At 47.5% G+C, this 25,231-nt stretch overlaps 1 protein-coding gene across 1 annotated transcript; it reads right to left on the bottom strand.

Annotated features, from left to right (window-relative positions):
* Window positions 1-818: 818 nt before the first annotated feature.
* LOC131284637 (box A-binding factor-like) lies at window positions 819-23,437 on the bottom strand. The gene is made up of 8 exons (XM_058313501.1): window positions 23,416-23,437; window positions 12,149-13,859; window positions 6,413-6,623; window positions 6,181-6,331; window positions 3,616-3,800; window positions 2,235-2,399; window positions 2,035-2,161; window positions 819-1,799 (listed from the first exon to the last, which is right to left on the bottom strand). The coding sequence occupies exons 1-8, from the start codon at window positions 23,435-23,437 to the stop codon at window positions 1,078-1,080; spliced, it is 3,294 nt and encodes a 1,097-aa protein (XP_058169484.1). The 3' UTR covers window positions 819-1,077.
* Between the last annotated feature and the right edge of the window lie 1,794 nt (window positions 23,438-25,231).

Here is a 25,231-nt window from a genome sequence, read left to right as displayed (position 1 = left end):
AAACTCAAAACTACAAACTATAAGCACACCAAATTTATGACACAACTTGTTTGAAGGGTAAAAAGGATTTTTATTAAGATAAGCGATTATTCTAAATATTGATTTGACGTCATTATTGAAAAAAATATGGTAACACCCTGATTCTATAAATTTACATTCTAGCCAAAGGTGTATTTTAAAACAAGAGGGTAGTTAATTTTACAAAATTAAAAAAAAAAAACAAAAACAAACACAGTGTACATACATGGTGCGGGTTGTTACCAGCTGTTTCCTATACAAATTTAGAATATGTTTGAATGCATCACATTCACGTATTATATTCCTACATCTAAAACTTTTTTTTTTGCTAAATCAAATAATGATTATCAAATTTGGAACGTTCGTGAAGTACCCAGAGAGCTACGTTTCTGTACATTTGTCGGTTTTTGCTCGACGCCGAGAAGCCGATAAGCTTTCTCGCGTTTGCCTGATTCATTAACATTATTTACAACTAACTTTCGGTGATTGTATATGCTACCTTCGCCAATGCCAACGTTAACGAATCCTTATCCTCTGAGCTTGGTCAAGTTAAAGGAAAACAGTATTGCGTCGCTTGAGCGATTCGATTGTTTTGGTACGGATGATTAGATGATACACTCTTTCCTATCCTGGATTCTCCACACAATCCCATTAATCCGTTTGGTGCGCTCTTATCTAACAAGCGCGTATGCTTGTGGTGCGATGAAAGATCGTTTGTCATATGGCTCCTGTCACGGCACCGAGATGCATCATCGTAAGGCTAAGAAAAGTGCACATGCTTAGAGATTCGTCCACCTAGGATGAGCCGGCGCAGTCTTCGGGCCGTGAAGTCCCGCCTACCCGCGATGAGTCGACCAGCCTAGCGCCCTTAAATAATATAACCTAGTCAATCGGTGCAACTTACTCGCTAAATAGGTTTAACGTGCGTTTGTCGAGTCTTTTGCGTTTGTTCAGTTCATTTGGCATCGTGAGCATCCGTAGAGCGACCCGTAGTGGTGTGTCATGTGAGATTCGTCTTGTTTCGCACATTCGAGTATCCCGTCAACGGGCAAGGCTGTTCTATCGTGACATCGACACCACCGTCGGGCGGTTAATGTTATGCTTGCTCTCAACAATATCCTGTTGAGCGTGGCCCTGCTCACTTTCGTCCTCCGCCACCGAAGGACTGCGGCTGTGGTTGTTTGTGCCGCCCTGTCCATGGTGGCTATGTCCGAGCCCACTGACGAGTGCTTCGTGGTGCAGGCCGTGCTGGCCATATCCACCGAAATGGTTACCGCTCAGTGGTTCCATCTTCACGATCGTCGATAGCGAGTGCTGCTCGACTGATCCGTTCACGTCAGCCGGAAGCATATCGTAGTAAAGGTTGTCTTCCGGCGATTGCGGCGGGCTTTGGTGGTACTTGGAGCTGACTATCGAGCCATTGTTGCTTCCGTGACCACTACCCACGCCCGAAAGACCGTAGCCAACAGGGCTCAGCTGGCCACCGGACGATTGTTGATGGTGGTGTGCTGACACTGCGCCCGACGTGGGGCTTCCTCCGAACATGTTACTCATGGAAGACGGCGACGAGAGCATGTAAACATTGTTGTTCTTCTGCTGCTGGTTGTACTTGATCGTACCGCTCGTCGGTGTGCTTGTGATCGGCGATGGGACCTGCTGTGTGTAGCAGATCGGTGACATGTTGTTGTGGTGTGCCGGCGACTGGTTACTGCCCTCGCTCGACGGAGACGATGGAAGCATCTTGGAGTCAAAAGTGGACGATTCGTTCAACATTTTCAAAGCTAAAACACAAATAAATCAGTTCAATGTGTGGCGTACAAATTCACAAGCACAAATAAGCAATAATCAACACAAAGTTACAGAAAGAAATGATTTCCCTCGCGATCACCGAAAGGATCTCTTTTCCATCTTCTAATGTATCTCAACTCTACGAATCTTAGTTGACGAGTAGCTTTGCATTCAATATCTTGCCCGGTTCTAGAAATCTAATCGGAAAGCGCCCGAATGTATGCTTACCGTCAATCGTCTTCGGTGTCTCGACGTTACCACCCGTGTTTCTGTTGCTAGCAGCGTTACTAGCGTTATTTTTACCAGCCCCACCATCGTTGTTGTTCTTGCTGCCTTTCGGTTTCCGTTTGCGAGACTGTAAAATGAAACAAAAAGGTTTTATTTAGTTTTAACTTTAACAGCTGCCGTATATGTTTCCGTACACTTACCTGAATGTTGTCTTTTTTCATGGCCAACGGACGATTCACGTTGTGCAGCTTGTAGTACAGACCGCAGGCATTGCACACCGGCTCACCAACCTGATTGCGGCGCCAGAGCGAAGTGTTGGTCGTGTTGCAGTTCGAACATTGCAGACCGACTCGTCGTGCCGAGCTCTGAGGGAGTGGATTGAGGATAAAGAGCGTTAGAATGTTCGATTCAAATAGGCCATCGTACAGAACACGACCTAAAGTGTTACGGTGTCAGTTAGCTCACTACAAGGCGAAAGAACTATTAGTAAGGATGTTAATCGACAAGGAACACAAGAAATGCAAACGGACTAAGGGAAATTCCGAAAAAAAGGTTTTAGAACTACTAAACGGGGGGGGGGGGGGGGGGGGGGGAGAGGGCTGCACTAGATGAAAGCACCAAGGAATAAGGGTAGGGACTACAACCCGAGGGCGCAAGAGGGAAGCTCTACGAAATCCGTTCCAATCCGATCCGAAGATAATAAAGACACCTACCATCCGTCGACTTTGCTTCTCCTCGGTGTTGCGAGTGGTCAAGCTATTGAAGGTATAGTTGTTCTTATAAGGATCCCCGCCCTGCTCTGCGGCCACTGGAATTACAATTTTGGGATATGGTAGACTTGGATTAGTTCCTCACGAAAACAACATTCTAATATGGGCCCGCGATGGTACGCGGGGCTCGAAGCGAACACGCACATGGTTTTGAGCGTTGCTAGCACTACTTCTAGGGAACGAACTACGGTAATCGCTGACCACGCTCACCACAAGCGGCGCAGTGGATGGTGGACCGAACGTGAATCCGACGCATCACTCCGCGGTGTGGGGGCACGGACGCGACTCAACGGTACACCTTCACGATCTCTTCCAAGCGAGCACAATAAGAAATTTAATGGAAAATTGGCCGGGCGGGGTTCATTTGGTGATACTGTTTGTATGTCGGTACAGAATTAAGCAACGAAACTCTAACGTTAAGCTCCACAAACGGCGCTGCCCAACGATACTCCTGGTTTTTGTTACTGTTTCGTCTTTTCTTCCGAATTGGAATGGATTTCTCTAGACCTTGTACACCCCACCAGAAAAAAACTCGCCCTCCCCCCTCCCTGGGTCAGGACAAACACACAGACATAAGCACAAGGACGTTCAATTCATTCCGGTCCGGACAGGTGGAACATGAAGGTGGGATGATGAGTAATAAGAAAAAGGACATCTATGGAGGAGCTTATGTTTCAGTGCGGACAGTGACAATGCAAAAACACATACACATACGAATGGGTAAGGACGAGGGGGAGAGTTCAGAGAGGGTTCCGCATACAAGAACTAATCCTAAACAGTGACGTAGAGAAGTTGAGAAACTCTAGTTTACAGGTTCTTTTACCAAACGTCTTGGCTGTTTCACCAGGGGACGATTCATGCCGTTCATCTTGTGATAGAGTCCGCACGCGTTACACAAGTAGTGGCCAGTTCCGTCGCGACGCCAGAGGGGCGTCTGGATGGCACCACAGTTGACGCACTCACGCCCCTCCGTGAAAATGTCCGCATCGAGGCCCACTGGTGTTTTGAGGGGGGAGGGGTGGATAAATACGGTTAGTCCTGGTAAGATGTGTTTTGTTGAAATAAAATATTCTAGGATTTTTGTATTTAATCTCCTCTAATGTTTGGCGGGGGGTGGTTTTTTTTAAAAACTGTTGGAAGAATTTGCGTTACTGCAATTGAAAGAGAACTTTTTTAAAGGAAGGTTATGTAAAGAGTCCGATAATTTTGTTAGTGCAACCCTTTTTCTTTAATCTTTTTTCCTTACAACATTGTAGATTGAATTCTTATCACAGTTCCATTAAAAAAGAGCTTCAGTTTTTGAACAATTGTTTCGAACAATGCGTATGCTAAGTAGTTTTTCTAAAACCACCATTTTAATATACAAAAGTTCATATTTTTTACAAACTGTTTTAGCAAGAGCACAGCACATTTGGTAAATACGGAATTTCTGAAAGAGGCTAGTCAGTACGAAATTAAAATGAGTATATTTTTAATAAGTCCGTTATAAGATATAAAAAATCTAGAAAAATTAACTAAGTAGCTAAAAAATGGAATACTGAGATTAATCAAAAACCTATTGAACTGGAAACTGAAACAGGGTGGCACTTATAGGGACCACTAATGCCCCCTTTTATAAAATTTCAAGTTCTTACGAATTACCACAGAAAAGATGTAGAAAGAAACTCGATCAGACAAAATTAAAGTAGCTGAGCACATACATCGTATACACCAAATGCCCCTCGCCCTTTGGCCTGTGAAATTGTTGTTTTCCGCCCGTTGGTTTTTCCACCACCGATTTTCCACTACTAGCAGTGGACGTTACCTTTCCCAGACATAAGCCACACCTTCCGTTCTGGAGTGTGGTTCGGTGAATAATTAGAAGGAACAATCGACGAGCTCGTAACGTTTTCGTCATGCCCGATGGCTGAAGCATTTCCGCACGCGGGTTGACATGATCCTCGATCATTATTTGTATGTGTTTCGTTTTCGTGCGTCCCACACTCTTTTCCAACGGAAGTTTCAGTTACGGGCGTTTCGCGGCCCTAAACCCGATAAGGTGGGTGTGGAGACAAAAGAAATGGCAAAAATGCATCCTCTTGGTGTTGTCTCGAGGAGGAACGACGGGGATGGCACGGATGCAGGTTTCGTTTGACCGTCCGATGTGTCAAGGTTTTCCATACGGATCGCGGTAGACACCGGAACACATCATCCACTCGTTGACTTTCGCGCGAGTCGATGCGCTTCCGGTAGACGGTTCGATGATTCGATAGCGCTTCAGGGAAGGGCGGGGGAGCTGAGCCTGAGTATGAACCCGCATGAAACATGAAACCCTTTCCTGGCGGCGTCGAAGGATGTGTGTGAGTGTGTCAAGGGGAAGTTACTGTACTCCCTCCTAGATATGAACAAAAGAAGGGGGCGTATGGAATCGTGTCGTTGTGGTCCATTGCGGTACTTTATCGGTTTTTTTTTTCTATCGCTGGTAGTACGTGCAAAACTGGAGAAAATATTACTTATGAAACCACGTCGCGGGTACACACACAGAGTGGTGTACACTAATCCGACAGTGTGTGCTCCTTTTACCACCTGCTGTAGTTAAGAACCTTGTCGTCACCTCAAAATGCGAGATTAATTTCCTTCAAATTCATAAATTTATAATACTCGCAGAAAATCAACGATGCCATTTTCAGCTAAACGCCCAATACACCGCTAGCAAGTTATTGAGTCATTAACTAAATAAAAAAAAATCATAATTAAGCAGCTGCACAACTACCGAAACTAAGTATGTGCCGAAATGACCAACTAACTCCCCAAACAATACTTCAGCGGGTAATTAAAAAAAAAAAAAAGAAGTAGCGACTTACAAAAACAACCAAACTTCCGCTGCCATCCCGGTGGCAAAACAGCAGACCATCACTGTTACGTGATGATAAAATATCGGACGAAATTCAGGTTTCCCGTGCCGTTCCATCGTGCCGCATTAAAGAAAAATAAAAGCCACCCAAAAAAAAAACGGGTAGAAACAATATGCTTAACTTTTTTTTTTTGTTTAATTTTTTCCCTGCATTATAGGTGTTATGTTGCCGAAACAGAAACCGACAAAAACAAAAATTTCGTGGAGTAGGAAAAACCATGTCCGAAAGGAAAACAGAAAAAAATGAACCAGATTCTATGAGCATTTTTCCCGGCCAAGTTGAATATCCGTGCATACTTTTGGGACCATTGCTCCCCAAGTGCGGTGTAAAAATTTGAAGCCCACTTAACGGGGACTACAAACCATAAATTAAGCTTCTTATTGGCTGGCAGAGAAATTCGTTTTCAGGTTTTCTTTGTTCGTTTTCGTCCACCGAAGCACGGACAGACTGGGGGTTTAAAGAATCGAAACAGGATTGCTTACGTGCACTGAGGGAGGCCGCGGCCGGGAAGTGCGTGGTGGCGGTGGTCGAGGCCACCGGCGCCCGCCGGTTAACCGTCGCTGGCGTCGTGCTGGAGGTGGCCACACTGTACGCGATGCTGTTGGTTTCATAGTGCTGCGACCACGTGTCGTTCTGGAAGGATAAGGCAGAAATAGAGGTAGGTAGAGTTTTAGCAACGTCCGAGGATCGTTTCCTAAAATACCCGTTTATTACCTGCTGAGCGTAGGACGTAGGGACGGCACCGTACGGGTTGGTGCGGGAAGTGTTTGTGGCCGCTGCGATCCGCTGGAAACCGGGCAGGGCGCCCTTCATGTAGTCGTTCTCCAGTGCGGACACTCCCGTCGACCAGATGTGGGCCGGATCGTGGGTCGGGCTGGCGTTGAAGTACGACATGGGCGGGAACGAGCAGCGTCCATACGAGGGTCTGTGGTGGGGAAAGAAAATCCGAGCATAATCGAACGATCAGTAATCAGGACATCATCCGAGTTTTAAGCACAAAACAAGTACTGAGAAAATCACTTTACTGCTAGTTTATATTTCTTACTCTACCACCCCCAATATGAGATAACCGTACATTCCGTGACACACTTGCTTTGCTTTTTATTATACTACTTTTCCACTCTTAAGCGACGAGCACAAACGATTACTCTCGTATTTTTCTTGATCAATTCTTTACAACTGTTTTAAACTGTACTGCTGCAATTTCTGGAACAGTTTGCTAACGCGTTTATAAGTGTTTCTTTCTGTTCTCATCCACTTCTAACCGTACAACCAAAACGCTGAACCGCTTAATCTTGACTGAACCGCGACTTAACATCACCGTGTCCAGAAGGAGTTTGTTTCATTCAAACTCCTTCCAAAATATGCTGTGACGGACAAAAACTGCTGTCCCATCGTCACACATGTTTCAATTTTATGACTCCGGCCGCCCGAAACCCGGCTCCCTAACCCCACGGGTCGGTCGAATTGTTTTCGTTCACTTGGACCGGGACCGTGCTCTTTGTTTACAAACAGAGCTGAACCGAACTCACTTCACTGTCGTCGCGCCCACCCATCGAGAGATCCCATCATCATCATCATCGTAACGATGAATGAAAACGCGAACCCCCCAGTTCGGGTGATGGAAAAAAGTGTCAACGTAAAGAAAGTAGTTTGCTCAGCAACATAAGCGAGGGCGCGAACGGAGGGAAATGGGAAGGAAGGAATTTACCAAACCCCGTGTCCACTTGCGTCTTCCCCTCCCGGTTGTCGGTGATGATCTTGGAGCGATTCACAATCGAAACGATTGACCGAAGCCAGATGGTACCGCGCGCCAAGAGGAAAGCCCGAACTTACAGGCGGTAATTCATTCTGTCGGGTTTGCTGGCCGATGGTTGCTTGCCGATGGATGGAATCTGCGTTGAACGGATACAATGTTCGATAAACGAAAAACCACCAAAAGAGTCACCAAACACTTTTGATAAACTTCGGACACGCTTCGGTCACTACTGTTCCTCGACCACGCTCGGACCACTGGAACAGGCACACAGGTCGGCGTACGCGCGAACGTCCGGTAAGTGACGAGTCCTGCGGGTAACTGGCTGGCCAAGTCGCAACTTTCGGAGCCAAACACACACCTATCGATGGCAACCGCTGGCGGACGAATATCGCGCCCAGGCACGCTGTCGCCGAACAAAAGTACCTCGCGGGGACGCGACCAATGTTTTGCGATATGTCGCGAACGCGCTCGAGCCCTTCGGCACGACCCAGAGCTTGCCCCCCCCCCCCCCCCCCCCCCTTGCGCGTGTTGCCCTTCTTTCGTTCGGTCCGGGGTCTGACCGGTATGTTCGATAGTGGTGCTCAAATCAGTGTTGCCCGAAAGAGAGTAGAGAGCGATCGTGACACTTTGCTTTGGTTGTTCTTTGTCCAATCGGTCACGCATCCCCGGCTGGCGGCCTTGGAATGCGGTGACATTGGAGCTAGGACCTTTTCCGCCGCACTTTGGCCTTCCCTGCGTACTCGCTAGAACGGGCAATTTGCGAAAGGTGCGATGTATCCTCGAAACGTTTTTATTTTTTCAATGATACGGCACGATCGTAACAGAAAAGTTTTCCTAAACCTTTCAAATCGCGAATGAACTCGTACTCCCTCCGCAGAAAGAAAAAACTCCACCATGTGGGGGTGAAGCGAAAACCAAACAGTGGCACGAGCACGATCGCACTTCTTTCGGCCTGTTTCGACCGCGGGACGTCAAAGAACATCGCAAACAAATATGATGTAGAACCAGCGGCCCCAGTTTGCGGCCCCAAACGAAATGGGAGTTGTGAGCCACACATATCATAACCAAAACAAAGCCACTGCTGGCATTAAATAACGCGCGCACGCCCGACTTTTGTCCCTCGGATCGAGCAACGGACCAAGGGTGGGAGGGAGGGAAGAGGAGAGAGGAAGGGGGGTCGTCGTTGTATCTTACTTAACTCGACTCGTCGGCTGATTCGTTTAGCACGTGACTTTGGCGAGTGAGGAGGCGAACGAAGTACCTGCCTTTTTCCAGCTCATACCGTACCCGCCCTTCTCCTCCCCCTCCTCCTCCTTTTTCCTTTCTTTCCACCCCACCCCACGGGCGGCTGTTGAGCGCACGCATCGGATGATAGCATGTCAGTAGGGGGTGGACAAAAGGTGTCAAGTTGGTGAAACAATTGGAAAAGCTTCTTTACGATATGATTATCCTTTGGAGTTTAAAATGTGGTGATTGAAGTACAACGCTCGAATTTTTCAAAACATTTAAATTCGATAATTTTTGGCAAATTAATCATCTGCATTACCTTTCAGCATGTTTAAAAACCCCACCTTTTTAATGAAGACGCATATCTTATTATTCATTTGTATAATGTCCCAATGCATTTGACAAGACAACACTTGTAGAAATTCTTGCAATGTACTTATGAAAAATGTTGATTTTCGAATTGTTTTTTTTTTTAATACATATCAGTGATCGGTTCCATAGAAATTGGAAACATATTGAAGAGAAAAACAATCTAAATTATTTCCAAAACATTAAAAACGGCATTTGAGCATTCAAATCAATTAATTTTTCTTCACAAAAAGTTTTTTTTAGACTCCAAAACTCCTCGAGTCGATTCAACGGCTTGAGGTTTGCTCAAACTAATCTTTTAAACCCCAATTAAAAAGTATTTATGAAAGTATGTTGACAGTTTGAATCAAATTAAGGGTGAATTTTATAAAACATATTTCTTTAATGTAACAGTGATCGTTTTATCTCATATTTCAGTGTGTTTTCACATGTGTTAATATTTAATTAACTAATTGTTTTGTAAAATCTCTTCAAATTGGTTAAAGAACCGATTTAAAACTGGAAGTGTTGAGCAAAACAAAAAGACTTACTCCATTATATCCTTTCGGGTCGGATCTACCTAACCAACTTTACCACCTCTCTTTTCACCACCCTGCAAACATTCCACACCTCTCTAAGTTACGTAATCAGCCCGAAATGGTCGTGGTTACAAAAGGCAGTGCTCGCGAAAAAATCCCAAGAAAAGCACGATCGTCTTACGATCGCCTCGGAATCGTGCTTCGAGGGTCCAAATTTGTCACAACTGGAGAACCCCCCTCTGGACATCCAGCGGAAGCACCCCTCCCAAACAGGGTGGCCAAAGAAAGCAAACACTTATACACGTGTATCACACACACACACATACACACACACACACACGCCAATTCATGCTCGCACATTTGGCACGCGAAAAAGTCCGCTCATTTCGCGACAATGAGGCACGTTTGGGCCGTGTTTCGTTTGCAGTGTTTCGTGAGCAGCGTTTATGTTTTGCTCTCACTACACAACTGTTTTATTTTCTTGGGCACCGGGCCCGTTTGTTGCCCGCTGTTACTTCGTTTCGGTGCCAGCGGTTTCATCAAGTATTTGCTGCAATGAGACGCACCCCGATAAAACCGTGAGCATGGGAACGTTTGGTGGGAAATTGAAAATTGCGGTCGCCATGCTCCAGGAAAGCTCCGTGAGTATAACGGTAGGGGTCTAATAATACCGGCATATGCACAGAGAGAGTCACCAAAGTTGTCCAAAGCGATTGAACCACCGATCGTTAGTGGACAAAATGGTGCTACTGATCGTGGATTTGTTTGAAAATGGAAAAATGTAACAAGCCGTATTCAGTTGAGCTCGATAAAACAAATAGTCCCTTTTAGTATTACGTAAAAGGTTATGATTAAAAAAGTATTTGTGATAAAAATACTCTTTTTCTGCAAAAAAAATTAGGCTGACAACAAATCATCTAGAACATTTCTGCACACTTTGTCCGTATTGATGCATCAAAAATCAGTCTCAATCGATTTGTCAAACCACTGATATTGGTCTAACATGAAAACGAGATTAGCTGATGAATTTAAAGTCGGTTTTGACTAAAAAGAACAGAACAATTTTTTTGCAATACATTACCCAATAACGTTGGCGCACAGATAATAGGTCGCTTGTGCAACAACACTGTTTCAGCAGCAAAAATAAAGTGTGTTCGAAATTAATGCCTCCATGAAAGTTCACGATCAAAAAACAATCTGATAAGCACGCGAACAAGTGCTACGAACTTCTATGCCCCAAAACTGGCTCCTTGGTGGCAGACCGAGGGACGAAGGATGTTGGGCAATTCCCCACAGCACCAAAACGTCTTATCAGGTTGGGCAAAGCCGGGAGATTCCGATTTCTGGCAGCCACATCTGATTGATGTGTTTGTGCCCCACAAGTCGTGAGTACGACATGATCTCGGCACAAGAAGTAGGAATCCGATCGTTCGCCCCACGGCTGACGTGCCAGCCGCCAAGAAACTGAGCTGCGTTCGGTTTCGGACACGTCCACAATGCATCCCCCAGATCGGTGTCCTCCCCGTGCCCTCTGGAGCCTTCGCGGAGGACAATCGAAGACCGATCGGCGTGGCAGAATCGGAACGCAGACAACGATCAGGAACACGAATGGAAGATCTCCCGCTCCCGGTCAACGCACAAGGTCATCCTTCTTGCGATACGCGACCATGATGAAGCCGTTTCTGCAATCTCACTACTCCCCACACCCCCCCTCGAGCCGTCCAGGGTTTCCCGGACGGGGACGAACGTGCCTATTCGCCTATCAGTTGCCTTCCGAGACGCTCGGGTGCTTTCACTTTCGCAACGATCTGTTGTCGGACGTAGATGTTCCAAAGATGGAAAACAATTACCACGTATGTGTGTATATGTATTGATCCATGTACGTGTGTCTAAAGACCAGATTCCGTAAGGTTTGAAACGGGTTGGAAAAAAAGTCAAAAGTTCCTTTTTCCCCCATGTTATTTTCTTGCGAAACTTAGTCAAAACAGCGACAAGCATTACACTAGCGAAATTGTAGGTATGCGTGAAGTAGACGGTTCGAATTGCATCCTTTCGCTACAAACGCGACAAAAACTTTGTCTGGAGAGGAGCAAACCTCTTAGCGACGCAGTCATAACAAGCGCGTTGAAAAAATGGAACTATTTCTAGGAAAAAAAGAAGGGGTTTCGGTTGGATGGAAAAGACGTCTCTCAACGCGAAACACAAAGCGCATGACTCAAGGTTTTCAAACTCCTGAAGTATTGGACTGAAAGGTTTTTGCAAACCAGTGGCAAAGTGTACGAAGGAATGATTAGATGCCATTCTTTGCCCTAGAAAACTAAATTATCGATCGGTTAACGACGACTTTGAAAACAAAACAATCCAAACTCTTCCTGTAAATGCCTACCGGGCAATGATGTCTTTAAGTTTCGATCTCTTTGCCGCACTTCACTAAACAAATAGCACACACAAATACGCCGGCCCGATCGCGGACACGTCATATCGCGGTCACCGTCTCGATGTTGCTCGTAACGAATCGAATTCGATATGGATTACGGATAGTACGGTAGGAAAGAAAGCTATGGATCGTAAACTCACCCGCCAGAGAGGACACCCGACTGGAGCGTTTCGTAGAGGGACAGACTGCCATCGGCCGCACCGGAACCGGCGCCCGAGCCGCCAACCGCCCCGTTGCCGGAGTGCAGCGCCAGATGGTCGGGGACGGGACCGGGCGAGGAGCTGTCCGTGGCGGCCACGGACGTCTGGGAGGCCAGGGCTGCCGTGGCCGCGGCGGTGGTGGCCGCGACGGCCGCCGCTGCTGCCGCCGACATCTGGTGATGGTGGTACATCGCCGACGCCGTATCGCTCGCTCGAGGCACGTTAATCAACTGAGTGAAGCTCTGCAGGCCGCCGCTATCGTACTCGTCGTGCTGCGCGTGCGAATAGTCGGGACTGCGCGAATCGCCACCGCTGCTGGTATGGGTGTGATTATGCTGCTGCTGCTGTTGCTGCTGCTGCTGCTGCTGCTGCTGGTGATGGTGGTGATGGTGGCCGAGCGCGGCGTGGTTGTAGTTGATGACGCTCTTGTCGTTGTTGTTATGATAAATGCTGACGTACTCCTTCGGCTCGTGGAGTCCGTGCTGCTGCTGCTGATGCTGCTGATGCTGCTGTTGCTGCTGGAGGGCGTGCTGTTGCGCCAGCTGGTGGTGATGGTGCTGGGCCACTCCGTGGTGGGTGGGAGAGTCGGCCACCTGGTGATGGTGCTCGTTGACCAGCTCGGGCGTGAGGTAGCTGTCCACGATGGCGCACTGCTCGCCCTTCAGCGTGTCGGCGATCATCTCGTCGATGCTGTGCTGGTGGGCGACCGCCTCGTGGTGATGCTGTTGCTGCTGGTGATGGTGCTGCTGTTGCTGCTGGTGATGGTGGTGCTGCTGCAGGTGATGCTGGATGGCGCTCATGTCGTCGTGATCCTGCGACTGCCCGTGGTGCTGAAGCGAATCGCTCGGGTCGTCCTGCAGATGGTGCGAGCCGGCCCCGAGCGGGGACGCGTACGCAGGGTACATGGAGAGCAGGCTTCCACGCATGCCGGCGATGAGCGAGTGGTCGGCCGTAGAGCACACCAGCGGATTCAGGTGGCTAACGACGGCGAGGTGGGGCGATTGCGGCGACCCGCTGGCGTCCGGATCACCGATGTAGACGGCCCGGGGTGGAGTGGGCTGGTGGCGGGCCAACTCACCCGGAGAAGGCTCACTCGTCGGCGAGACCGGCCGATGGTGATGGTTGCCGTCCACCGGCTTGTAGCTGAGGTCGCACGGCCAATGATGGTAGGGGGCGAACCCGCTGGCCGTGTTGATCACCGTCTGCAGGGTGGAGAAGCGCGGGGGCGAGCCGGGTGGGGCCGGGCTGGCGGCTTCCTGGCCGTGAATCGGGTTCACCGTCACGAGCCCCGAGAGCGCCTTCGAGCAGGACGTTATCACCGAGGGCGTGTTGCTGCTCGACGCCGTCCCGGACGGTTCGGGTCCTCCGTTCGTCGTCTCGCGCTCGGTCGCTTCTCGCTTTCCGTCACGCTCACTGTCACTGTCCACCGGAACCGTGCCACTGGTCGATTCCGCGAGATCACTATCGTTCGGTTCGTGCGTCGAGTCTGCCGATCGCGACTGTTGTTGTTGTTGTTGTGGTTGATGCTTGCTGCTATCGCTGGCGTGCTGATGCTGATGCTGAAGGTGGTGTTGCGCACTCGCTTGCGGTGTCACAAGAACTGGCGACTTGTACGCACCCACGATCGGACCATAACTCGCCTCGGTACCGTCTGGGCAAGAGTTGTGCGCGGCGCGCGGAGGCACGGGAGAGGGAGAGAAAGCAGGCGGATGAAAAGAAATGTTACCGTGGTAGCAAAAGGGCGCAAGAGAAAGAAAGAGAGTGAGTGAGTGTGAGAGAGCGAGATAAGGATAGAGCGCTAGAAGGAAACGATCGAACGATCGAACAAAACAAAGGGCGCAAAGGAAGTGAAAAGAACCTTAAGGCAGTGTATCTGCGTGTTTGTGAAAAAGAGAAAGAAAGAGGGCATAAGATTCCACCCAAGAAGCAGTAGCCCCTAGGAACGAAGAACGGCGAACGCGAATGAAAGGAATGACCGAGAGCCAGAAGAAGTAAAGCGAAGCGAAGCAACAAAAAACAAACGGACGGAAAACATCCTCCCAAAGCATGCGCACACAAACAAACACAAACACACACGCACGGGCATGCGGGAAGAAGCAACCGAACCGAGAAGAAACCGTACAACACAGTACCGTGGGTCGATCGTCGGGGCGACTACCGCTTGAGAATCCCTCCATCCGGGATTCCAACCCACCTCAACGACAAGAAGCCCCTACAGTACGAGCGCAATATGCAAACATCAAGAGCAATGGCGATCGACCACCCTCCGGCAAAAGGCGACACACCATAAATACCGCAAACACAGTCAACCCAAACCGCAACACGGAACGAGCGGACGACAGCAGTGTGTTCGTACGCAATGATAAGCAGGCAGTGACAAGACCGAACACTCCAGCGGTGGGGTACAGGAAGGCTAGGGGTCCGTACCCCTAGCAGAGAGCAAGTAAACGGTTATGCTACCCGCGCCCGTCGACCAACACACACACTGCTGCCCATGCAGCTACCCGTAAGGACACGCCGCCGACCAGGACGATGAATCAGTGCCATAAACCGTGACGACGATGATTCAACTGCGCGAATCATGCACCATGTCCAGCAGCAGCTCGACTGCTCGACTCCAGCACTACTTTCTCCGCGTTTGCGATCGAACACGCACGGTGGTCGTTATGCGAACACCACTACTGTGCCCGATCGCTAGCTCCGCCCCTTTATAATGGGTGCTTCGATTAACACCGCAGATCCGCTGCTCGCCCGATACGAATAAAAAGAAACCGTAGTCCCGGTCGCTAGCGTTCCGTCTCCTTCGTGCGGTGATTCGTCGTCCATTTCTGCACGCTTCACCCAAAACGATGGACGCACGCGCACCCCTTGGTGGGGGGGCAAGCGGGAAAAGCGTCATTTTGATTCACATTGAGCTTTGATTCGGGGAATTATTCCAACTACTTCTTCGCCGGCGGACGACGAGTGATTCGCCCTCCAATGACGTTCGTTATGATGGCGGAAAACTGGCTCAACCATTGGACCATGTTGCCGGGGCCCTAGCGCCGTTCGGCAACATAAATCCATCACAAAATCAACCTTCGTCGGAATCCTGAGCCGTGCGAACAGGATCTCGGTGCCGTGTATTTTTGGCAAAGGTTATCACTTAATCACTATTATTCGTGTAATTGTAAACATTCGTTCACCTTTGGACTGTGATCATTTCATTGCTTTTTTGCTGATGCGCTTTGCGTAACGACTTCGTTTGTGCAACGTGATAAGACCAATATGAGTCTTAGTTTTTTTTTTCAGCTAATAACCTCCCTTTTGGCAAAGGTAAATGGTTTGTTTGTTTCAAAACAGTTTTTTGATCATTCGGAATAACTACTATGAATTCGCTTCTGCAATATTGTTCGATTTTGTTGCCCTCGCTATACTTTTTTTTAAAGAAAATGTTTAAATTGTGTAATCACTTATTCGCAGTCAACTTGTTAGCAACCAAACCGGCGGACCATTGTGCACCCGCAAAGAACACGGTCAACTACCCCAAAACTGCACTCCGAATGTAAGGCAGGCCCGATATAAATTGAATACAAAGCTCCACAACGCGCCTACCCACGATAAGGCGGTTGAATGTGCGTGAAGAAAAACCATTCAACCCAACCCCTCGCGCCTTGCACGAAGGCGAAGAAATTCTACAACCGGTTCTGTGTTACCGTTGGTATGATTTTCATGCTCCACTTGCATTAATTACTAGAACGGTGACATGGCTTCGTTGGGCCCCGGTTGAGGCCACGGGGGAAATTATGCTACACCTTTCGACACGTTAACAATATATGTGCGACAATTGGCTGCCAGTGCACCGCGCGTTCGAGGGGATTGGTATTGGAAGAGTTTTCCGCTATCAGTGGGACCTTCAGTCAACGGGAAAATGAAACCAATCAGTAAAGTAAAGTGTAATTCGAAGCACTTGACTATTAAACACCGTCCACCAAATGGGCTTCGTGAGGTAAGGTGGGTAAACTAGTACAAAAAAAAAACTAATTTAAAAAAAACCGGGTGAGCAAGAAAACCAATTGCACCCACGAGAAACCCGATGGGGCTGAGCTTAATGGACGCGTAAGTTATGAGAACAAATTTTTCAACCGCGCAACAAGTACAACATCTCGACCATTTGTCGCCCGACAGCCAGGTTGCATCGGATGCAATTAATCAAACCACAGTGCTCACAGTGGAAAAAACGGCACTTTTTTGGTACAACAAATTATGATAGACCTCGCGCTGCCCGATCGGGAGCTGCGTGAGGAAATTTTCACACCATTCAAGCACGCAGCAAGGACTCCGGCTCTAAGCTCCGGCATGTTCTCAGCCACCCGAATGTCAACGTGGATCGCAAGAAGAGCGCAACGATGAGTCAAATTTCACGCGTAACATGAAACAAATGGGCCCGAACCCGGCCGATCCTTGCCCGCGTGTCCCTGGAGGGACACTTTCTTCGCGAGGACCTTCCAATAGGAAGGAAAAAAAATAAAACAGCCATTAAAACACGATCATTCACACACGACTTCTTGGTTCCGAGCCAAGGAAGGCTAACAAACGACATATTTACGAGTGAAATTTGGCGGCTCACAACAAGTGTTTGGCGTGTAGTGAGGCTCTTTTTTTCAGCTCAAAAGTGCAGCAAGAAACACTGAAAAGGACCCTGAGTGGCGTTTCGAACGTGTTCCAGCGGGATGAAAGATTTATTCCCCGGGAAGTGATAACTTTGCACTTGAATTGGGCTCTTCCCGAGCTGGACGAGTTCCCAAGCATCTCTGGTTGGTGACGAACAGTGAACAGACCTTGCGGGTCAGGGCCGAAGCCGTTCGAGCGGCGAACATATTCATAATTGGCCGTAAAACACTTATCTGCTGCATGCAAGTGCGGTTTTTATTGCTGTACGAAATGGGACACAATTTAAGCCTACAAATTCCCGCGGCCAACTGGGCGGCCAATGAAATCGCTGAACACAGAACAACTCCGGATTGGAAGAGTTTCTGTAACAACTTACCAACCCAGTGAAAGTATTCTACTAGAAGCCCGACGGGCACTACACACAGGATCCGAGGATCACTGTCACAGAGTAATTTACGACGGGCTTTAGGTCAGCCTCATCCACCGCGCATTAAAACTAGAAAATCAAACCTGAAACATTCTCCCATTTCAAAGGCCGCTCGGCTGCGTAACACTGAACAGAGACTGCAGCTATAAAAATATGAAACCTTCCGTCGGGATGCGTGCATTTTATGCGTTTCTGGAAAAAACTGCAACGGTACGGACCGTGACCGTGGAAGTTCTTTGCGACATCCGGTGCCCATCAAACGCGACACATTGCAGACGCTCGGCGTGTCCTGCGAACACAGTCCTGCTGCGGGCAGCGAAAGAAAAGCCACAACACTCGCTACTTGCCGGCGGTCCGGTCCGAACATACCAAGGAACATAAACAGTAAACAATCTGCCAGGACGAACGGGGCCGATAACGGACGATCGGGTAGAGGAGAAAGAAAAAAAAACATGCCAACGATAAAGGGCATTAATGTTGGCATAATGCAACCCGAGCCAATGCCGCATGAAAGAGTTACCACGACTGGTCCGGTTTTCCCAAAGGGAGTACAATCTTCCGAGGACACTGCTAGACTATCAGCTAATGAACGGCGTGATAAGAAACAGAAGATTTACGATGTTTATGCGATGCGCGCGAGAAAGTTGGACTTTTACTTTTTTTTGAATAATTATTATTTCAAGAAATAGACTTATTGGACAGCTTGACTCCATAGATTAGTTTTTTAATAGACTTGCCTTATCACAGTTCGAAAACGTGACGTTGATAGTTCGACGTATTGAACGGATTACCTAATTAAGATTGAGCGTAGTATTTTCGGTGATTTTTTTTTCTAAAACCAAATTTGAGCAATTATCAACTCCGTTATACTGTTTAATTTTTTTAAAGTAACATGTACTTCAGCTCCCAATCATTCTTTCATTTTTTTCTTCTTCCTCATGACTCATTCCACTCCGCAGATCAAAGATAAGCGGAGCTTCGGTATCCTTATCACCAATCGTTTACTTCTCGCAGTGCACCATTATTTCCAAGGGCTCGGTACGGATCCACGGGTGGTTTTTCTTTCGCAGGTCAACGGCAAACGTTCGGTGGCAGTAACCCGTGCTGGAGTTACTCATCGTATCCAGCCTCCGGGTGGAATTTCCAAACACACAATTGGCCCTCGCAGTTGGTCACAAAAGCCTCTCTTTGAACGCTTGACTCACGGAAAGGACCCGTTTGCTGTTTGTTTTTTCTCAAACTTTCCTGCACTGATAAGACGAAAATAGAAGGAAAGTGGCATAAATACACCCGTTCCGTACGGTTTCTTTCGGTTCCGTGATAAGCGCAGCGGCCACTGAGTAGCGTTCTGCGCAAACGATTTTTGGCATCTGGATCAAGCGAAACCGTACAACGGAACGGTCGGATTTTCGGGGGGCGTCAGCCTGGGACCGTCCCCACCGGTTGTTACTGACCGCGCAACCCTTACCACGGCATATCAGTGGCCATTTGCATACTTCATCCGAGCACCACAGCGGTGTCCCGCTGTTTCGGGACAACCTAGCAGAACCTCGAGGGGCGTATCGCAGTTTCGAGTGCATCTGGTAAACGCCACGTCGGCCTGCAATGCGTCAGAGGCATTGAAATTCCTCCCCCGAACCGGCACGGAAGGCACCCAAAAAGGGAGAGCCAACACCGACGCAATCCACCCCATGCTGCGACCGGTGATCGATTCCGGTTTCGGGGCAGGAAATGGTCTTCCTTTTGCTTTCCGGTTTATTTTTCCCTCGACCGTATCCATCGGGCGGACGGTTTTTGGCTTGCGGTTTTTCTCGGGCGTTTCCGGGCTCCGGTCTGACGCCGGATCAATTTGAATAATCCGCAGAACCGATGTTTTGGCAACTGAAGAAAACTGCTTCGCACGCTGCGTGTGTAATGTGCTATGCGACCGAGAAACTACAATATTGAGTATGTCATAACGGTGCTGATGCTCAAACTTAGGATGATATTTATGGTGAGCAGTCAATCATAGTATCGTGCCTCTGGACAGATGGTTTTTACTGTTGCCTTCAAAAACAGATGGCAGACAATCGATTTAATGTTTGATATTTTTTCATATTATTATACAATAACCGCGAATCGATTATAAACGAAAGCAGGTAACAAACGTACCGTAAGATCCTTTTTATTTGCTCAATTTTATATGCACACAACTTTTGTCAAACACTTCACACTACATAACGACATGCGGTCAAAGCAAAATTTTCCGACAACGGGCACGGGACGTTGGGTTTGAAATTCGACGCTTCTACACCACTCAACTGAACGATGCCGACCCTTGAGATGAAGAAAACACTCGATCCTTCAGACGATCACTCGTGTGCTGTCGTGAGTTTACACCCCAAAAAACCCTCAAGAGCACTTCACAATATAAGTTCATACAAGTGCCAACTTGCGAAGCGAAGAAAAACGATGCGCTTTCCTTTTATGATGTCACCGAGGATAGTTTCGCTATAAGGAGTGTTTGTTTTTGCTAAGCTTATAAAAACATCTTTTTACCAAAATAATGTTCTTGCCGCACGTGTCGCGTGTCACATCGGGTTCGTTTTGACGTTTTGAAAGACATAAGAATCGATATCTATGTTAAGAAAATGTCATCAAAAAACATATCCCGCAGCCTAACGTACCCTTAATACTATTACTATGGCAATTCGTCTGTAAGCTTCAAGCTTTTGAAATGTGTGCTAAGTTGAATTTTATGCTACCGGAAGCAAAACGAACAAAAATAAAAACAAAAACCGAAAGCAAACTCGAACTCTCCAGTACTGTGGTGCATATTCGTGACGAATTCTTGCACTTTGCACACCCCGAACGAAACGAAACCCAACATGGACAGGAAGTTGCTGACCGGTAATGTGCATCGCGTGTTTTTTCCTTTTACGTTCCTTTCGGGTGTTCCTTCCTACCACGGTCTCGGCATGCCAATGCCATCCGGCTCGAGCGTTTCTGTTCAATTTTTACAGGCATGTTTTATTATCCACGCAACTATTTGTGTGCCCACCAGCGGGGATGCACATCGTATAATGGGAACTAATCTAAATGTACCATTTTGAAAACGAAACGGAACATCCAAATGGCTTGAGTATAAATATTACACGAAAGCATAAGAAAAAAGGAAAGGAAAAATCTATCACATCCCCAGGGTGGACAAATGACGAACAAATTTCTTTATTCTTTCATACTAAACATTCTGCTCTACCTGGTTCGTTCATTATATTTGCTCTGCCACTCGTCCTGTTTAAATAGAGACCTCTCCGGAGCTTCCCCGAGCACGCAATATATGACCCGAAAGCCAATAAAAATATAATGCAATCCAAACCTTGGCAAATAAGCACTTTTATTCCTTTTCGAGGATGTCGCGTGGCTAGTGGTGAAGTGGTCGAAGGGTCTCAAACATTGGTAAGACCATAAACACATGGGAAACCTTGCGAGTATTTTATCATCATAATTTCAATCGATAAATAGAACACGCAGAGTGTTTTTTTTAAGTCAAAACATTATTAGCAGCGAAAGTTCTAATCAAAAATCAAAAAAATAAATCATTAGTAGCAAAAATTATTGTTTGATATGTTGTTGTTCTTATAAGATTGCGAAGATCTCGAAAGTACAATCAATAGGTTTAAAAAATAATGTCCTTGGTACGAATTTTGGTTTTTGTTTAAGATACCATTAAAAAAAACTTTGTGATGAAATTAGGTTGTCTTTTTTGTGTTGGTCGTCAAATATGTGTTTATGTTATTACTCAATTCATTTTATTGTGGTTCTTGCATTTTTGCAGGAGTTAAAACTTAATGTTTACATTATCGTTTTATTTTTTAGCATGCCTATCGTGGTTTCGAAGTGAATTATGTAGATTTGTTTGGCAAGCAGATTTTCATAGAAAAAAATCAGCAGATTTTGTGGTTTTCAAATTTCATACGCATTATTTAATTCCAGATAGGTTGAATGTGTAGTAGCCATTTGTTTGGTCAAGTGGTAATTATGTTGCCAAAACTATAATTTAAAGTTTATGTTTTATTTAAAAGAAGTATTTAATTTGCTTTTTTTTAATACGATCACTGGTCAATTATATTCATTCACAGCTATAATAACAGCTTAACAATCCCTGTTTATAGCATAAGTGATTTCAGTCAACAAATTTCAAAAATGAATATTTGGATCCCCAACTGCTTTTATTTATTATATGAGATTTATATGAATGCTTTGCCTTTTCCTATTTCAAAAAATAAAAGAAATTGTTGTATGTCAAAGAGACCTTTTGGTTGGGGCAAATATAAAACTGTGACTGCGATTAATTGATCTCTGAGTTTATCCCCACCATCTTAAAGCCAATTTCCTCAGCAACTTGTTATGTTCCCGTCGAGGTAAAGTAATACATTTTTGTTTCTATTTTCCAATATTCTATTGCCGACGTTCCGCTACTTGTTTGCTCGGTACGGTGCATTCAAACTGTTTATGTTGGAACAAAACGAAACAATTCCAGTGCACGGCGTTTGCACTTGCTCGAACCGCACCCCACTGCAAAAGGCACAAGCGTACCGTAAGATCGAGAATGTTTTGCCTGAGATCGACGACGCAGGGTTTTGCAAAAATGCACGGCAACGTTCGAAGCATTCGGTGAGCCCACTTTGGCGTGCCGCTATTTTATGACTCGCAGCAGCGACGGAAGATGACGGCAACGAATGTCGTCCGTTGCGTTTTGTGCAACCGGCGACGGTGCAACCCAGTGGAACTGCACACACACACCACATACATACATACATACATACATACACAAACACACACACTGCGTTGGGGAAACTTTTGGCCTACGTCTAATAGGCAGTAAAGTCCCTCGAGGAGCACTTTTTGCGTGTGGACCTCTGCTAGAGGGAACGAACGCCAAACAACAAGCTCGGTACGGAAAACCGTGACGGTCATCCCACGTTTACGACAGTTCCCCGCATCCTCGCACATTTCGCCACCTTCCCAGCGCCATTTGCCGACCGATGGATGACCAAACGAACGTAGTTGTTCATCGGTAGCTTACTGGATCGATGCTTAAGGTGTTGGAAGCGCACAAAAGCGTACTTCACACGCACACGGGGCAGGAAAAAAGGGAAAAACAACTGCATCCGACCGGGGAGGAAACAAGAAAATGCGGCGTGCCGGCGGCTCGGGGAAACGGTCTGGAGCAACTGGTTTGAACTTTTGCGATTCGTTACACTCTGCCCGGGGTTGAAGCGTCTCCAATTGCGCTAGGGTGCGATTCTAATTTCTTTCCAGGGCTTCTAGTGGGAGAGGGTACTACGGTTCCGAGTCGTCGATTTCGAGAAGCACAAAGTTAAGTATTTTTTAAACACCTGCGGGGGAAAATGGAATCGACCCACTCGACACTAATTTCGCAATAGTTAAGCGATGCCTCACCCCAGCCCAGGTGAATGTTTACGACACTCTCCAGAATGGTACAAATCATTCACGATTAACCTCACTGATGTCGATCTCCAAATTGATAAATAAAATCGAATCCCTGATTCACCTACAAACGCCGGGTAAAAATCTAATCCGCAAGCAAGCAAGCTCCTATTCCCGATGGCCAAGGCGTGCGAATTGGACCATCCCCAGGGCCAGCCAGAGGGCCACCATACCGTCCGACGGCGAAAGCGTCACTGGTCACCGGCGTGGTTAAGGCACGGCTAAAGCCCGATCGCTGATATCGCTTCCACCCGTGTGCTGTTATCAGGCTGGTCCGGCTGACACAATCGGAGGAATTCCCTTGCCTCAGATACGGCCCGTCGTCAGTCAGGCGACGGCGACGGCCCCGACGGTGGCGGTGGTTCGAGGTGCAACGATTCGATAAGCGGAAAGCAAGCAGCACCTCTTCACCAGCGCGGTTCGCGGGGACACTGGAAGGGGCCGGGTGACATCAAAGGGGTCTGTTTTGTCGCGAAAAGGCGGGAACGGTGCGGTTACGGTTTTCGGGCGCCCTATCCTGCCTTCAGCCTGGTGTTTTGTGTTGATCGTTACCGGCGATCGAGAAACGGTGGGTATGGAAGAGTGGATGGAGAGGACACAACACAAGGTAAAGAGACATACACTTTGTACATACCGTAGGATCCCTTGCCTGGCATTCTCACGTTCGTTGCTGCTTGCGCTGGTATGTGCGTGTATCGCTTGACACTTCCCGATTACGATCTTCCCCGATCAAGACTCTCTGCTCTCGCGATATCAGTTGCGTTCAGTTTATCTGATCGACCGATCGATCCGATCGATCCGATGCGTGTGTATTCACAGCTTCCGATCACCACACTGCCGTCCGAGGCACACACGAGGTGAGATCACCACACAAACTCTCACACCGGCCAGGATGACAATCAGGAGACGGACAGACAGGTTGAGGGCCGTACGGGTGTTTGAATTGTTTTCATTCGTTCACCACCGTCCGCAAGGTAGAGATGCATGCGCTTGGAGCCTGCACGTAAATGTGTGTTGTTCAACCGCACTGGCTCGAGCGACAAATCGTACTTCGCACTTTCACGTCCTTTCGAATATCCTTACGAATGGTCAAATATCTAAACGTGCATTGGAAGTTGGCACACTTTTCGAGGGAGGAATTTTTTTGCACAGAACCACGTCGCACTGCGCCACCCACAGCAACGACTACGACACGACGGTGACGACCACGTCCACGGACAGAACGGCCAGCGCAGTAATCGTTCAATACTGAACTGATCAACAAGAGCGCGCTTGCGGTGCGCGTCGGGTCCGCGCTGCGATCGGCTCGGATGTACACAGTCAGTTGCGCGACCACGACGACCGTCACGACCACCACGATGAACCGTCAGTCGTGGAACTGAGCCCCACAACCACTCCCTCCTCCCCATGGCCCCCCGCAGTCTAGGGACCGGAGGGAGCATGCAGTGCCTTTCGTTCGGGCGCAAGTGCAAACGCCAATCGCACCGTCTCCATCTCGCGCACGCACCACCGAGCTGTAAGTCGGTCTTCTCAACGGGCTCCCCTTACCACCCTCCCCCCCTACCCCCACCGCTACCACCACTCCATCCAGTCAAACATCAAACGGTCGACCTGGACACTGCCATCCTTTACGAGAACAATTCCACCGGTGGTCCTTGCAGTGGTGGAGAAACTTTATGGAGAAATAACGGTTCGTCCTTAAAAACAACGAAACACCGGGAAACAAGGGATGCTGTACTGCGTGAAGTTGTCTCTTGACGCGCCTTCCCTTTTCAATGCCATTCGGTGCGAGTTTTTCTTGGCGCACATGAATGTGGCATCAACAACGTTTCAAGAAAATACGGTACATTTCCTGTTCGTTGCCGGGCATCGGACGGAAAATGTTTTTGCTCCAATGTTCATCTACACCACCAACTAAAACAACCATTTCAAACGCTGACTCTTTGACCCGGACTGTTTTTTATTTATTCAAAATTCACAGACTATTGCTTACAAATATACAAAAAAAAAAAAAAAAAACAAACCAGAAACAAAACACCCTCGAAGAACACTGCCCGAAGCTAGAAAACTCGTTAAAGCAAACCAGTACAGTCCGTACCCCCGGGGCCACATATTATATTGATAACGGTGTAATGGTTTCGAATTTCGACATCCTCCAGGCGAATAGGTGGCTTTTTTTCTCATTATTAAAAAAAACATGGACTCCGTAATTTATGTGATTTTTTTCTTCTCTTCTTAAATTGACCTCTACGAAAAGCATACCCCACGGTGCACGGTCCGATTGGAGCATCGACATTGATGTTTGAACCGCACACGGGCAGCTCATGCGTTCAATTACAACTGACCGAAGCACCGAGAGTGAACACTTCCGATGAAGATGTTGTTCACAGGACGACGAGACGGGTCATTAAGATAACGGAATCAGTTTCAAATATTTGGACAAACACGGG

Source organism: Anopheles ziemanni, chromosome 3, assembly GCF_943734765.1.
Source record: "Anopheles ziemanni chromosome 3, idAnoZiCoDA_A2_x.2, whole genome shotgun sequence".
Classification (NCBI taxonomy): domain Eukaryota; kingdom Metazoa; phylum Arthropoda; class Insecta; order Diptera; family Culicidae; genus Anopheles; species Anopheles ziemanni.
The sequence above is the reverse complement of the archived record's forward strand: the minus strand, read 5'-3'. Positions and strand labels throughout refer to the sequence as shown.

Bases quoted from the DNA above. Each gene is read 5' to 3' on its own strand.
- LOC131284637 (XM_058313501.1), bottom strand. From the start codon at position 23,437: ATGCCAGGCAAGGGATCCTACG. The intron at 6,624-12,148 runs GTGAGTTTACGA...TCCCCACCACAG, and splicing joins TCGGGTGTCCTCTCTGGCGG to ACCCTCGTATGGACGCTGCT. The intron at 2,400-3,615 runs GTAAACTAGAGT...CCACTCCCTCAG, and splicing joins GACGTTTGGTAAAAGAACCT to AGCTCGGCACGACGAGTCGG.